The sequence below is a fragment of the Ceratotherium simum genome, chromosome 32 (assembly GCF_057802395.1).
Source record: "Ceratotherium simum simum isolate JZ-2026a chromosome 32, ASM5780239v1, whole genome shotgun sequence".
NCBI classification, from domain to species: domain Eukaryota; kingdom Metazoa; phylum Chordata; class Mammalia; order Perissodactyla; family Rhinocerotidae; genus Ceratotherium; species Ceratotherium simum.
In genome coordinates, this window is record NC_141931.1 from 19693010 (window position 1) to 19708833 (window position 15824).

The window sequence follows — 15824 nt, forward strand, 5'->3', positions numbered from 1 at the left end:
AGACCACGGAACAGTCTTCCCTGGAAAAATCGAGGGTCCTTGAGCTTCATGTCTCATCAGGCTGCTTTCTGTAGGAGAGAGAGAAACTCGGAGTCACTTAATGGTCATCTATCAGATATTATTTGATAAGTGTCGTTTATCAGTCTGAGGCGGTTTTAAGGCCAATGAGTTTAAGGTAATCAATTATTAAAGAAATCTGTTAATTGGACAGCATTTCATTTGCACAGAGGGTTGTGCAGATTAATGGGCTGCATGTTAATGACCTACTAATTAATAATTACTTCACGGGAATATTTATGCAAGCCAATGTACTAATATTTATTTCCCACCAGACAAGAGTCTGAGTTATCTTTCTGTGGCAAAGGACTCTGCTTATACACGGCAATTAATGTTATAGACTTTTAGTGAAGGCTTTATTGGGTTATCTTTTTCAAGAAAGAGAATAATCTGCTGGTTAGAAAAATGGACATTTGGTTCCCTGTCCTGATCTGTATCAAGAGAAGCAGGAACTTGTCTTTAACTCATCTGAGCTCCTGAGATCAAACAACGACAGAGAATTTGTTCAAAGCATTGGTTGCCCTCCCCTCCTCTGTTTTTAGCCCCTTCTGTAAATCTGAGCTCTGTGCTTTTCTTGGAAGAACCAACTGGTCAGATGTAGTTGAACGATACGTGGAATGCACATCAGGATATTTCTGGGGATAAGAAGTGAGTAAAAGTCAAGGTCTTTGTGAGTTTAATGTGAGGGCTAAGAATATTTCTAGTTAGAAGTGGATGTAAGTATCCTAAGAGAAGTATTGACAGTGTCCTGTTGGGATAGAAAGGAGGGAAACCTCAGGAGGACTCAGGAAAGTCTTCGTGGAATGACCTACTTCATTTGGGTACTCTTCTCCTATAGAGGATTTGCACGTTTGCCCCCGTTTTTGTAGATTGCCCACCATGTGACAGACAGCATGGTGCTGGGGACACAATAAGGATAAAACTAGATATGTTGCTGGCCCCCATGGAGCCCAGCCAAAGGCACAAGGGGGTGGTGGCCCCAGCTTTCTACCAGTTCTCCTGTGTCGGTGAGTCACCAGGTAGCTGCTTCTGCTGTGTATGGCTTATGCATGAGGCATGTGCCAGAGCTGGGGGAATGATTTCCGTCCGTCCGTCAGGCCTATTCCCTTCTGAAGGGACGTGCATCTGCCTGTGGAGGGAGACAACACGGAGACATGACAAATTAACTCCTAAGTGTGAAACTCATGGGAGAGGGGGACATCCAGTAGAATTGTCCACAGTAGTCCAGACGAGGGGGAGATGGCTCTTGAGGAGTGGCCACGGGGAGATTCCCGGAGGGGTAGGCTTTGAGCTGGGTCTTTGCAAGGGGCCTGGGGCTTTCATTGGCCTTGAGGAGGGAATTCTACCTGGGAGGAAATCAAGAACAGAAATTGCTACTGGCCCTTCATCTAGGATGAGATAGGAATGTGCAGGAGTTCTGTATATACTGGTTTGCCAGAGTAGAGGGTTTATGCTGGAGAGTAGGGACCAGAAGTCTGGAAAGGTGATTGAGGAGTAGATTGTAGAGAACCTTGAAAGTGCGGCCAAGAAGTTTACAGTTTTATCCTGATGTGGCAGTGACGCTCGACCTGGCGGTTCTTGATCTGGTTGAATAGTGTATTGGATTTGGCTGAGAATGCAGCTGGATTATGGGAAGGGTGACTGAAGAGATGGCAGCTGGTGAAGAACCAGCTGCAGGATTTTAAGAATGAGAGATCAGAGTGTGAACTAGGATGAGAGCAGTGACGGTAGGCGATGGTTTCAAGGACATTTATGAAAGAGAAACACTGATTGATTGATTGATTACATATCAAGGCCAAGGGTAGAACATTGTCAAAGATAACATAGGTTTGAAAGCTAGGTGATGGCACCTTTGAGAAAAGTAAGGAAGTTAAGGAAGACAACGAGGGGTTATTTCTGACAGCGAGAGAGAATGGTGTGTGTGGTGTGTTCTGTTGCTATTGAAAAACAATAACTTCAACTTAAATTAGCCTGGGATGATTTCCGTTAAAGTATCAGGGGTCTGCTCTGTCCTGTGTAGTGTTCTCTCTCTAGTCTGGCCCATAGGGAGCACTCAGTAAATGAGCCAGTGGGGTTGAGCTCAACTTTCAGCTTGTTGTTTTGGAGGTGAAATATCCCATCAGCAGTTGGAAGTTTTGACCTGAAGCTTGAGAAGAAGGGAACAGTCTTCACATACACTTTAGAAATTGCTCACATAGAGGAAGAACCAAGAGCGTGTGGAGTCCCCAAAGGCAAGACAGAGGGAAGAGTTTGGGCCTAGGGACCTGCTCGTGGAGAACTGCTGGCACCGAGAGGGTGGGAGTGAGGAGGATGCTTAGGCATACGGATGCGGGGAGGCCTAGGAGAGGGTTGTCCAAGAGGCTGGCTTTCACGTTGAGAAGGAGACAGACAGTGGCTTCAGGTTCCAGGGAGAGGTTGAGGAGAATCCCTGAGAAGCCGAGAGCTCTGGGAGCCCTAGGAAACCCCTGGACATGGACTGTTACCCGAATAGGGACATGGTGCGCAGGCAGTAGGTGTTCGTTGCATGGGATTTGTTTTCTGCAACGTGTTTCTGTTAGTGATCCAGTGATGGCTTTTTGCCCTTGGCTGCCTCACCGATCACAGTCCCTGTGGACAGCCCTGAGGGCCAGAGCACAGGACCTTTTATCTGAAAGAACATCTTCCTGAGCCCCGTGGCCATCAGCCCCGTAGATAGCAGCTGGGAAGGAGGATATTTGCTAAGGCCCTTCTCAGGTTGAAATGTCTCTAGACGAGTCCCCGGGCCCAGCCATTTTCTGGGAATAGGGCCCAAATGCATTTGTTCGGTTGAGAAACCATTCTGTGCTTTTGGGCTGCAGACAGGACCACGGAGGCTGGGACATGCAGAGTGAGAAGCATGGCAGGCTCCCACGTGCCGTGGTGTGGGCTGCCTTCCCACGGCTGTGCTGCATGTCACCACCCACCGCAGGGATGCCAAACACCTGGCCGTCCTCTCTCCTTTCTTTCAGATGCGTGCTGCTGTTGGCCAGGGCTGAGGGGCATGCCTCCTTCCCTCACTCCTCACAGAAGTAGGGTGGTACTGCCATCCACCAGGGACCTCTGGAATCTGTCCTGGAGGCCAAGGGAAGGAGCTTGCAGAATCTGCCTCTTAGGAGGGAGGGAATGTGCAGAATCGGTCTTATCTGAAGTTCTAGGGCTTGTGGAGGTCTCTGAGTGAAAAAATCCCCAAGGCTCCGCTGCCTGCCATGACAAGGGAATGTTGCAGTTGACTCTGGGCCCTGAAAGAAATTTTATTCACCTCTTAAACCATTTCATTTCCTCTCCACACCCAGCAACTCAGTGAATTTTTATTCTTTTATATTAGTTTTGTTCTACTTCGAGACTTCTTTTTTCTCGACCCCCCCCATGTGTTTTTGTTTTCATTTTCTCTTTATAGTTTGTCTCCACACTTTTCCAAGTTAGCTCCAACTTTCTAGCAAAACCAGATTATTCAAGAATTGCTTTTTCCTTCTTTTTTAACTTTTACTTGGCTTTGAGCATCATATCATTAGGCAGTATTGAAAACTCCTCCTTTTAGCAAAGCAGTGGACTGTGGGGAGCTAGAAGGCACCTTCTGTTGCAGGATTGATTTGCTGGTTTCCATGGAAAGCAACCCAAACTTTCATTTGTTGACTGTCTGCATCACTTTCTTCTGTTCAGGCTCCAGCAGGATCTTGGGCACCCAACTTCGTTATCAGTGCTCTCAGATCCTGCTCCTGGATATCCCTTGTGTGTGTTTGAGTAATTTTTGGTTAGACGTAAGTGTAAATGCATTATCAATAGTATAGAAACTCGATTTTAAACACGCAAGAGCGGTAAACACTATGTATGGCACCAATCTGGTGAAATGCAGAAGTGTAAAATACTGTGGTGTTTTTTAACACATTTTTGTGATCTGTTCTTTACTCGTTGCTAGTCTGCCCACCCCTTTTCCACAGAGTTTGATTGAACGTTACGCAAAACATGCCTCTAAAAAGATCTTGCCTATTTTCTGCTTCCCCTTTTTTGTGAAGTTGTTATCCACCAATGGGTCGTTAGTTCCTGTTCCCCGGGGACATGGGAGGTCCAGTCAATTGTGAATGTTAATAAGAGTTATTTGATGTTTGAAGAGTTAAACTCTTTATATAGGGCTAAACTAGCAGATGTTATGTTTTTACAGATCCCTCATCTTTATACAATTGCCCTATGTGCAGAAGTCATTTAGGACAGATGACTGAGAAATCAGAGCGAAATGGCCGTTCAATTGTGCAGATAAGAAGACTGAAGCCGAGATTGGGAAACTATCAGGATTTTCAAGGCATTGGCATGCTTCGGCTGCAGGATCCTCTGTGCTTTGGCCTTGCCTGTCAGGAATTTTTTTTTCTCCTTTCACTCTCTCCCTCCCTGTCCCTCTCTGTCACCCGTCTAAGTCCAAATTGGAAAAATGAGAAGAGGTCAAGGTTGGGTTCATCAATTAAATTTTGTCTAAACTAGTATACTTGCAGTGTATGGTTATCCATTTTCACTTTGATAGGACATGAATTAATGGCGAGTTACATTAATGAATTAATTTGTTAGAACTATTTAATTGTCCTATTTATTGAGCATCTGCCACATGGGCAGGTACTGTGTATAGTGAATGTTTTCCATAAGTTTAATGCTTACAACCACTCTGTAAATGTAGGTCTGCGAGCTCTGATTTACAGTTGAGGAAATCAGGACTCAGGTTAAGTAATTAGTACAAAATCACGTAACTGGTAAGTGACACAACCGGGATTCTGATCCAGGAGGGTGGTCTTCAGGCCTGGTGCCCTGTTCTCTTATACCGTATCAATTCTCATGGACTGAACAAGGTTTAAAATGGATGATATAACAAAATTGTAATAATGTAGCAGCAACTAAATGATCTCTAGATAGTAATTTTAATAGCTATTTAATATGTACTGTATTTATGGAGGTGTAATGTACATCCAGAGAAGGGCGTGTGCTGTGTAGCCAAAAACATGTGCTGATTGGTGGATTTTCAAAGTGAACATGTCTGTGTGACTGGAACCTATATCGAAACAGAACATTACCAGCACCTCAGAAGCCCCCTTATTCCCTTCCACTGACTGCCCACTCCCAAGATAACCATAAGCCTGACATTAACACTAAAGGTAGGTTTTGCTTATTTTTGAACATTATATACATGGAATCATCCAATATGTACTCTTTTGTGTCTGGCTTCTTCTGCTCAATGTTGTATTTGCAGGATTGAGTCACGCTATTGCTTGTAGCTCTTGTCCATTCTTTATCATTGCTGTGTAGTATTCCATTACATTCCATCGTATAACGCACCATGATTTATGTGTCCATCCTACTGTTAATGGACATTTGGGTTGTTTCCAGCTTTTGGCTATTATGGATAGCACTGCTATGAGCATTCTTATAAAAAAATTTATGTTTTAAAGAAAGTGTGTCTTTCCTGGCCCCTAGCCCCACTTGCATGTGATTTTCTGTAAGATGTTTTCTTTTTGGGATTTGAAAGCTATGATGCTAGGAAGCTTTTAAAAGGTTTTTGAGAAAGAGAGAGAATATCCTCCTGTTAAAGTGAAACCCAGTTCTTCCCCCCATTAACCCAGTCCAGAGGAGTGGAATGCTTAAGAGCATCCCTTGGGAATCAGACAGACCCAAGTTCAAATCCTGGTCCTGCCCTTCAGCAGCTGTGTACCTGGGGCAGCAATAACAGTGCTGTTTTTACTAATTGTTGTTATTTATTGTCAATGACAACTCTAATAACAGGTGACATTTACTGCAGCCTTACTATTTCTAGGCACTGCGTTTGGTGTGTGTTTCTCTTATTCTTCAAAACAACCCTATGAGATAATCTGCCATTCTTTTTTTTTTTTAAAGATTTTATTTATTCATTTTTTTCCCCCCAAAGCCCCAGCAGATAGTCGTATGTCATAGGTTCACATCCTTCTAGTTGCTGTACGTGGGACTCGGCCTCGCGCTGGACGGAGAAGTGGTGCCTTGGGGCGCGCCCGGGATCCGAACCCGGGCCGCCAGCATCAGAGCACGCGCACTTAACCGCCAAGCCACAGAGCCGGCCCTCTTTTTTTTTTTTAAATGAGCGAGGAAACTTGGCCCAAAGTCACACTTACAGTAAATGATAAAACTGGAGTTTAGACCCAGTCAGCGTGATCTGGAGCCCATGTTCCTGAAACCGTCTCAGCCTCTTTTGGAGATGACAGTCATGTGTCATATAATGACGTTTCAGTCAATGATGGGCCACATGTATGACAGTGGTCCCGTAAGATTAGTACCATACAGCCTAGGCGTGCAGTAGGCTGTACCATCTAGGTTTGTGTGAGTACACTCTGTGATGTTTGCACAACGAAATCGCCTAACCACACGTTTCTCAGAACATATCCCCATCATTAACTGACACATGACTGTATAGGAATAAAAACTTGTACCTCATAGGGCCGTCGTGAGGATGAAATGATGGGGAGAAGCTGATGTACAACATGGAGGGCAGATACACAATGACTCCAGAATGGCCCCCTTTCATGGTGTGTCTCCAGTGCTTTCTGTCTGTACTTTTACTAACCATGCTGAGCGCCGGGGTCAGGCATCCTTGCTCTTCTTCTGGTTGTCATTATGGAAAGGGACGCCCAGTTATTTGTGGAGCCATCGCCACCTACTGCTTGGTCCCCCCTCACTCGGACTAGCTTGTCTTTGATATTGGCATGTCTTCTTTCTTGATATTTCTTGCCTCCTTTCTCATTTTCCAAATATAAAATATGTGCCTTAGAATACATTTTTGGGAGATGAAAAAAGTGATGAGAAAACAAGTTTGGTATTTTCCCAAGAGCGTCACTGTTTGGCGTCTGTACAGCAGCATATTCGCAGCCAACTCATTGAGTTCAGAGTTCTAGCCACGGTGGGGCTGGGCAGAGTTGAAAAGGTCACATCTCTGCGCTTGCGCGGATTGTTCTGGTTGGGCGTCATTTGTAAGCCTTAGTTTAGCTTTACGGCCTTCAAGGTCCCCTGGGCGTTTGTCTGATGCCTTTGGGTACCAGATGGTGTCACCATCTCCTGGTCCAAGCCTGAATTTTTAGGTTCGCCTCAGGTCGGGCAAGTCAGGAGTTTATCAGCAAAACCCTTTGCTGTTTTGGAGAAATTCCTGTCTTAACTCACTATGCTCTGTCTCTTAACCTTTCTCCCCACAGCCAGCCTCCCTTCTGGGAACCTTGGGTGCTGAGGGAGATTGCCGTGGATCCAGGGAGAGCTCTTGCCTTTTTTGGCCGACCCAGGCCTGCAATCTTAAGTGACTTGGGTGTGTTAGGGTATTGCCAGAGGATTGCTAGAATCTCTTAGAGACAGGCTGGGAAACAAAGTCTCTTAAAGAAAGCCTTAGACTTTCCAAAAGTAGTTGTAGCAGTTCAAAAGTTTAATTGTTGAGCTTTGATTGATTATAATATACCTGTAAACTGTATACGTTGCCATGTTTCAGATATTGTTTTAAAAAGGATTCAATGATTCATACTTCTAGGTGGAATTAGATTTTAAATACTTAGGTAAACATGAAACTTTGCATAATCTCTAAATTCTGATTTTTAAATCTCATAGGATTAGGTTTAAAATTTTATCTTTTTGATGTAGAAATATGCAAATGAACTACTGGAGCCAAAATAGTATGATGGGGAAACTCAGATGCACTAAATGTTTGTTTTGTTAATCCAATTGTGACGTTCTTCTGTGGGAATGGTGATTCACCTCTGGAAAGCAATCAACAAAAATTGCCCGGGGTAAAGCTGGGCCCGGAGTGAACTTTAGAAAGGGAAAAAAATGAAAAGCAAGGACTCAGAATCCATCTAGAAGGATGGGATTTCCTTATCCTCTGAAATAGTGGTAATGACTTCCATTTGTTTATTCGCAGAACTGAAAGGCAGAATTCTCATCAGGTGGCATTTTTCCGGTACATTCTGTTAATATCTGTCTAAAATGCAATTGTGCGTTATTATTCACCAGCTTAAAATCTTTCATTGAGTCCCCTCCACCTCAGAACAGCACAAAAGGCCCTCCCATCAGGACTGTGTGTCTTCTTGCTACACCCTGCATGCTAGCCAGAGCCGTTCAGAATTCCGTGTAGCGCTGTGAAGGTGTGATAGACCTATTTATACTTTCCAGAAGGTTCTTAATGTTTGCAGCATGAATGAGTCTTCGAACCTTCGAATGTTACCAGTGAGAAGGTCTGTGGGTCGTTTAGTTGACCTGGTATGTTTTTGAAGAAACCAAGGCCCAGGGAGGTAGAGTGTTGAATATAAGCTTTCTCAGACCTGTAAATAAAATCTGTAAGGGTGTTGGTCACCTAGTTTGGCTAATAATAACATCCATTTATTGAGTTCTCATAGATGTGCCAGGGACCGCACAGACTACTCACATCTACATGTCAACCAATTCTTACAACAACATTCATTTCAACGGATGGGAGGGCTGAGAGTCAGGGAAGGTAAGCTTTGTCCAGGGTCTCAGGCCAGGTTTATTTCTCCCCGACCTGAGCTGACATTGGTTTTCCTTCATTGACTTGAGAGTTAAAAAAAAAAATTATTTTATGAATCAGTTGCTTGACCACGGGAGGGAATATGACAAGAATGTCTTCGTGTTTATTTCTGGAAGAATGTTTCTTGAAATAATAATATCTACTTACAAAGTGCTTTTGCTTCCAGGCATTTTTATCTCCTCTTTCCTGTCAGGCTCCTGGAGTTCTTGATGCTTGGGGTGGAACCCCTGGCCTCTAACTCCAATCAGCCTTTACCTGGTTGCTATGGATGGCGAACAGCTCAGGGGCTCCCTCTAGTGGTGGTTAGTCCATGACTGTGACTTCTTTTAAGAACTATTTATTGGCCCAGTCCCAGGAGTCTGAGGAATATGAGCATAAACCAGACATGGTCTCTACAGGGAAGAGCTTATAAGATTTATATACATATTGCTGTAACACAAGGTGGGGATCCGCGAGTACTAGGACAACGGAACAAAGAACATTCCATAGTCGTTTAGAGGTCAGAGAGTGTAATTGCAACTGGGTAGTGAGAGAAAGCTTCGTGAAGATTTGACATTTATCTGGCTCTGAAGGGATGAGTGGGATTTGGCTTTGTGGCGGTCCAGGGATGGATAGGAAAAAGATCAGCATCTTTGCTGGAGGGAACGGTGCTGGCAAAGGTGTGCTGGGGAGGAAGGCAGAGAAGTGTGAAAACATGGGGAACGATAAGTGTTCATTTCCATTTAATCAGAGGATAGGATCTGTGAGATAGAAGTATGATCAGCGTGGCATTTCCCAGCCTTGGTGGCAATGAGGAAGAGGGCTGGCAGAGGGAAGAAAGTTGAACAAGAAAGTCATTTAGATGATTATTGCCATGTGTTGGTCATGGCTCCAGGGTAGGAAGTCACTGATAAGTGGCCAGAACAAGATGCTAGATCCTTCCCCAGCCACCACCACTGCCCTGAGTACTCAGAGACTCACAGAGGTTTCTCCTGGCCAGTTCACCCTGCCTCTTACTAAATGAGCTTTTCCGGACCCCAGTGTGGTCTACTGCATCAGAGGCTACAAGGACTCCTTCTCCCTGGTCCACAGGCAGACTTAAGGTCTACACACTTGGCTCAGGCCGGGGGGCTTCCATGCCCCCTTTTCCAACTCCGGTTGGGAAGAAGGGCAGACCAGTGAGAGAGAAGAAGGAAAACGTTTGAGTCTTCATTTCTAGCAGAACTCCTCCAGTCCCTGCCCACCTGCTCCGGTGTCTGCCTCTCTCCAGTAGGAGACAGGCTGAGCCCATCTTACTGCACTGGTCCTCTGGGAGAGGAAAGACTTCCCAGACACTAAATCTAAAGAGAAGGCGGGAAAAAATCCAAGCCAGAACCTGTTTCCTAGACTCCGAACTGAAGCCTTGACATTCTGGGCACTGAAAGCTCAACCTGCCTCTTGGCACCAAGACCAAGACGTGTCTGTACGCTGGCAGTGCCCTCCAGGAAAGACCGGGAGTGGGCGTCTTCTGTTGGCTCTAGTTGTGAGAATAGTGGGAATGGAGGGGCAGGGGGAGGGGGTGGTGGGAGGAGGGCAGGTGAAGTGAGAGACCACGGAGGTCAGATCAGTAAGACAAAGGAAAGAGACACCCATGGTTTGAGCACTGACTGCCTTTGCCTTCTTGCATCACCACCTAGATGTCTAGCGGATGTCTCAAACTCAGCATGTCCCAAAGGGAGCTCCTGATCGTATCCCCCGTCTGCTCTACTCACCCACCACGTGCCTCCCCACCACGACGATGCTAACTAACCTTCTGTTGCTCAGGCTAGAAACTTTAGAGCCATCCTTGATTCCTCAATGTCTTTCACACCTCGGATCCAGTCCTTCAGGAAATCCCAGGGGCTTTACCTGCCGAATGTGTCCTGATCCATCTGTCCTCCCAGTTGCACTGCAACCCTCCTGGTCCACACCATCTCTCTCCTGCATTACTGTGATTGCTGCCTCCCCGATTCTTTCCTGGTCTGCTTCGGTCTATTCCAAACCCAGTAGCCAGAGTGATCTTTTGAAAACATGAGTCAGAGCTTGTCACTTCTCTGCTCAAAACCCTGAATGGCTCCCCATTGTTGTTCAGGGTAAAGGCTAGAGTCCTTACAGTGGCCTTCAAGTTCCCACATCATCCACCCCCCACTCCCCTGTGTGTCCTCGCTGTCACTCACTCCCCTCCGGCCACACTGGCTTCTTTGCTAGTCCTTATATCCATCAGGCACACTCCTGCCTTATGGCCTTTGCACGAGCTCAGCGGTTCCCTCTTTCCCACGTCCACAGGGCCTCCCTCCCCTCCTGGAATATTGCCCTGGGGCGGCAGTCGTCTGTTTGGTTTGGTGTCATGGAGATTATTCATGGTTTAGGGCGGAGAAACATCCTTTTATGGAAGTATGTAGACCTTCTTGTCTACTGATTAACCAGAAGGTAACTGCTGTTGGCCTTTAAAGACAATTGGGGCTGCATAGAGGTGTGTATGGTGCCTTTCCGATTTCAGCCAAGGAGCACATGTCTCCAAGGGGCGGCATATTAAAGTCAGGCTGGCTATGATGGGTTCACTGACTCACCGTGTGCAAGGTTTGTAATTCTCCGTTTGGTGAAAGTTGCAAGGCGTTCTTACTTAAGAGATCAATGAGGTAGTGTTTAAGGAATCTTTGGTGTAATTTGTTACACTATTTATATTATCGTTTGGTAATTTTGAGCCTTAATCGTGCAGTTATACCTAAAATATATAAACGTGACGCATCTACAATTTTTCTGTTTTAGTTGATTAATTTATTCTTTGGAGTTTTACTCTCCTTATTTTCACATTAATTTTCCAAAGATTTTGCTATAAAAAAGTTAAGCATCATAATTTGATAGAACAGAGGTTTTGAGATCAGAGGACGTTCATTTTCATTTGAACTTTACGCTACTAGCAACATTAGCATGGATGAATTATTTAATTTCTGTTTCTCCATTTTGTTGTCTGTAAAGTGAAGGTTCTGGCTCTTCTGTTGGAATGGTTGTTGCTGGGACCAGGTGTGATCATATACCCACCTGCGCCATATCTAAAGCACTGGGTCATTGTTGGCTGCCACTTGGAACAGCTTTTCCTGTTGGATGCCTTAGAGTACAACACTGTTTTGGATCAGTTAGGGATTCAGGAAAACATCATTGATGACTTTGAAACCGAAACTCCTGCTTGTAGCTGACCGCAGCCACTGGACCTGTTTTCTTAAAAAATTGTCGTTGAAGACTACAGTTTTAATTGTATCTTTATTCTTTTGCAATATCCGTTCCCTCACACCCATTCCAGAGTCCATGGGAGGACACCCTTATGTTCTCTCCTCCCTTCACCCTGCCCCCATGTGTAGACACACACACGCCCTCACTTAGATGTTTGCTCGGTGGATTGATTTCATGGGCAGAAATGAAGATGAAGCCTGTTTTCTGTCGGGGGTTGCTCATGGAAGACCTCTCCACTTCTTCTGTTTAGTCCAGATTTGATTTAGTTTGTTGTTTGTTCAGCTTCTGCCATGTGCTGGGCACTTTGCCAGACTCTGGCATTTAAAACTGGATAAGAAGTGGTTCTAGCTCTTGCAGGGAATAGATAGAAGCCATGATTACCCTTTGTTAGGATGCATTTTGTGATGGAAATATATCTGCAGCACTGTTGGGGCGCTGAGGGCACAGAGATGACTATCTCTAGACTTCCCTGGAGGGGGGGGGAGGTGGTAGTCCTGGGTGTGAGCCCATTCCGATGGGAACCTCCCTCCCACCCTTGCAGTGTTCTCCGATCACCATTCCAGCTCGGATCATAGAACTGGTCAGAGAATTAGTAAGCACATACTCTGGACTTTCTAGGGATGGCCCACTGTCAGATACTCTGCCCTGCATCTGATTTTTGGTTTGGGAAATAAAGTCATCATGCAGGGACAGGGAAACATAAAGTGGCGTGTTAATTACCTTGAAATATTGGCCAGGTTTGTTTGGGGGCAGGGGAGCAGGGATGGGGTCAGCACTGAGAGATGTGCCTCAGGGTCTGCAGCAGTTGGATACCTGCCAGATGGACCTGTTTGGGGCAGGGGGGTGAGTTCCAGCCTCAGCCAGCCTTGTTCCTCCCAGCTCTTGCCCCCGATGAGTTTTTTCTTCTGTCTCATTAAATATAACATATATTCATGGAGCACCTGCTGTGTGTCACACACTGCCTCAGATAGGTACAGGGGCGTGAGAAAGGAGACGTACGTGGCTCTCCAGGAGCTTCTCTTCCTGGGGAGGACACACTCACTTGAAGCATAGAATGAACAACTAAAATTGAACACGGGAGAAAGGACCCTAGGGATTGTCATGTGTTCCCTTCACTTTTCTGATCTGGAGTTGAAGCCCACAAAGGCCGTATGGCTCTGCGCAGGCATTATATGACGTTGTTGTTCTGCTGTTCTCCAGTGACCACCCCACTCCAGAAAAATAAAAAGGCCTGGCCGGACAGGCTCTTGCTTCAAGGTTTTCTTCCTTCCTCCCTCCCTCCCTCCTTCCATTGTCTCTGGCACTTGGTAGCCAGTAACGAACCAGTAAGGTGTGTACCGTATGGATGAAGCAGAGAAGTGCGGGGGGTGGGACTGCGGTTTAAGCAGGGTAGTCAGGAGGAAAGGCCTCTCTGAGCAGGTGACATCAGAGGAGAGACCTGAGAGGATGTGAACAGGGTGAAGCCCCAGGGCGCTCACGTCAGGGGAGAAGGGGACCAGGACCCTGTAGCGTGGCGGGATAAGGACACTGCTCTGTGCTCTAGAAGCTTCTCGTCACTGATGCAGCGTCAGGGGTCTGCACATTTCCAGTGCATATGAATTTGGTGAGGCTGGAGGAAGCGATAAAGGACCTGGTCTTTAGACGTGATGGGAAGCATCCCGTGTGACCTGAGGCACAAGATGTGACTGGTAGTGACCACAGTCAGGTTGTAGGACTCCTTTGCTTTAGTCACAGGCGACACAGAACAATGCAGACATTCCTCTCGCGCCTTTCCTCCCCCAGTTCCTTTCACAGAACTTCAGAAGAGTTTTCAGTGACATGGTGAAGGGGACCGAGGAGGATGGCAGGTGTCATGCTGTACGTTATGCTGGGCCCCGCCTCTGTGCCAGACGTCTCAGCAGAAAAGACCACAAATGAGTCTCTCTTTCTCTTTCAGACAGCCCCTTCGAGAATACTGACGTTAAGGACGCTTATCTCATTCCAAGAAACATCATGGCCGAGCCAGACTATATAGAAGATGACAATCCTGAACTAATTAAGCCTCAGAAACTAGTCAATCCTGTCAAAATGTCCCGGAACCATCAAGATCTTCACAGAGAGCTTCTTATGAATCAAAAAAGGTAAGTTGCTCTCTTGAACAAAGTTTTGCTTAGAGGACTTTTAAGGGGTCTAGATTTAATTTTAATTAAGTTTACAAAGGCTTCAAAGGGTTTTTCATTTCTTGACCATCTGTAAGGTTTCCTTATTCCTTCTGGCATCCTTGAGCCGGGGCATCCATCCATAGGGTAAAGCCATCTGCAGGCTCAGCTGCCACTTAGTGGTATTATTCAGAGTTCTGCAGGCCTGAGCCCCCGTCTAAAATGGACGCATATTTTAAAATTTGGATGGAAGGGGCTGATTAAGGATAAAAGTGAGCGTCCTAAGTAGAAGAGAAATACATTATTTCCTAGATTTGTAAAAGTTCTGAATTTTCTCCTTACATTGGGGAAGTGTGGGAATCAGATGTAAATACTGCCTGCTTTAGCATTTGTGAGTGGCAGTGAGAAGTCTCTAGAACCACATCAGACTTAACAAGAGATAAGAAGCCTCTTTGTTGTGTTTTTGTTTGTTTTAAGTAACATTTTAAATTATTACTGTCATCATTATTGTTATTATTATTTTTGTTTCTGTGTGAGGAAGATTAGCCCTGAGCTGACATCTGTTGCCAATCCTCCTCTTTTTGCTGGGGAAGATTGGCCCTGGGCTAACATCTCTGCCCATCTTCCTCTACTTTATGTGTGGGACGCCTGCCACAGCATGGCTTGATAAGCGGTACATATGTCTGTGCCCGGGATCTGAACCTGTAAACCCCGTGCCGCTGAAGCGGAACTTAACCACTGTGCCAGCTCCCCTTTTTATTATTATTCATTTTTTGGAGGGGAGCAAAACATGTACCCTTCTATCTTTTTTGTAAACCATCTGTTAGCTCTATCTGTGCCGTGAAAATTTTTGGATATTGGGCTGGTGTACTCTGCTTTTTAAGTGATTCTGGGTGGGGCCAGTACACATGGAGAGTGGAGGATACAGAGTTACTTTTTAGTTATTAAGATATGGAGTTACTTTCTTTATTTAAGAACTGTTAAGCTTCCTTTGGTACTAGTTTCAGATCTTCAGAATGAAACTGTTGATCTGAATTGTGGCACTATAGATTACTCATCCGCCTGCTCTCTGCTAAGCCCTGGTGAAAAAGATGTGCAGACCAAGTGAAGCGTTAGGGTAATGTTTTTGAGGGAAGGTCTAATTAAAAATTTTAAAAAATTTTTTGAAGAGGAGATTGGGGGCATTTTTATGGCATTTTTCCTTCCTGAGGACACACCTGCTGGAAATTATAACTCCTATTCCAGGAACTCTATAAATACATCCTCCCTCCAGACTGGGAATGTGACTTATTCCCTTTTTGTCCTGTTGCCCCACTGTTCTGTTGGATTAATGCTGATTAAATTGAAGGCAAGTTTGATCTGTTTGAATGGGTGTTTGGCCTCTACCTATCTTTATCAGATAAAAGGAAAAAAAAATATGGATTCAATATCATCATGCCCAAAGCAAAACAGGACTGTATAAGCTCCCAAAAAGGCGACAGAATTTGGAGGCAGTCCTGCCTGGGAAACCTGTCTGCATTTTGGTGCAAAGATCAAAAGTTTAGTATACTCCAAAAGAGTCGCTTAAATGGTTTTCTAAACTAAATGGTTTTCTGATTGTCTTTACCTCTTGGGCCTCAGCTCCCTTATCTGTAAAATGGGAGTAAGGGACTTAGTTGATTTCTAAGAAGCATTCTAGCTCAAACTGGTTTTTTTTTTTTTTTCCTGTTATATCTATGAAAAGGCTCTACGTCAGAATAGAGGCAAAAGTAAAACCAAAATTGGCAGAATAACTGTTCTCTGAATGAGAGGCTACAAATTATTCTGCAAAAATTTATTTAGTAGCCTGGGTCACATCTCTGTGAAATATATAGGTT

At 45.1% G+C, this 15824-nt stretch overlaps 1 protein-coding gene across 5 annotated transcripts in view; it reads left to right on the forward strand.

Moving 5' to 3' along the window:
- Positions 1 to 15824, forward strand: part of FAM107B (family with sequence similarity 107 member B) — a 208016-nt gene that overhangs the window by 182703 nt on the left and 9489 nt on the right. For 3 of the 5 annotated variants that reach the window (XM_004425352.3, XM_087420813.1, XM_087420811.1), the window contains one exon: positions 13767 to 13950. In XM_004425352.3, the coding sequence (XP_004425409.1) occupies positions 13767 to 13950 (184 nt within the window). Of the gene's footprint in view, positions 1 to 11136; positions 11180 to 13766; positions 13951 to 15824 lie in introns of those variants that run through there. The other 2 variants (XM_087420810.1, XM_087420812.1) reach the window with 2 other exon arrangements.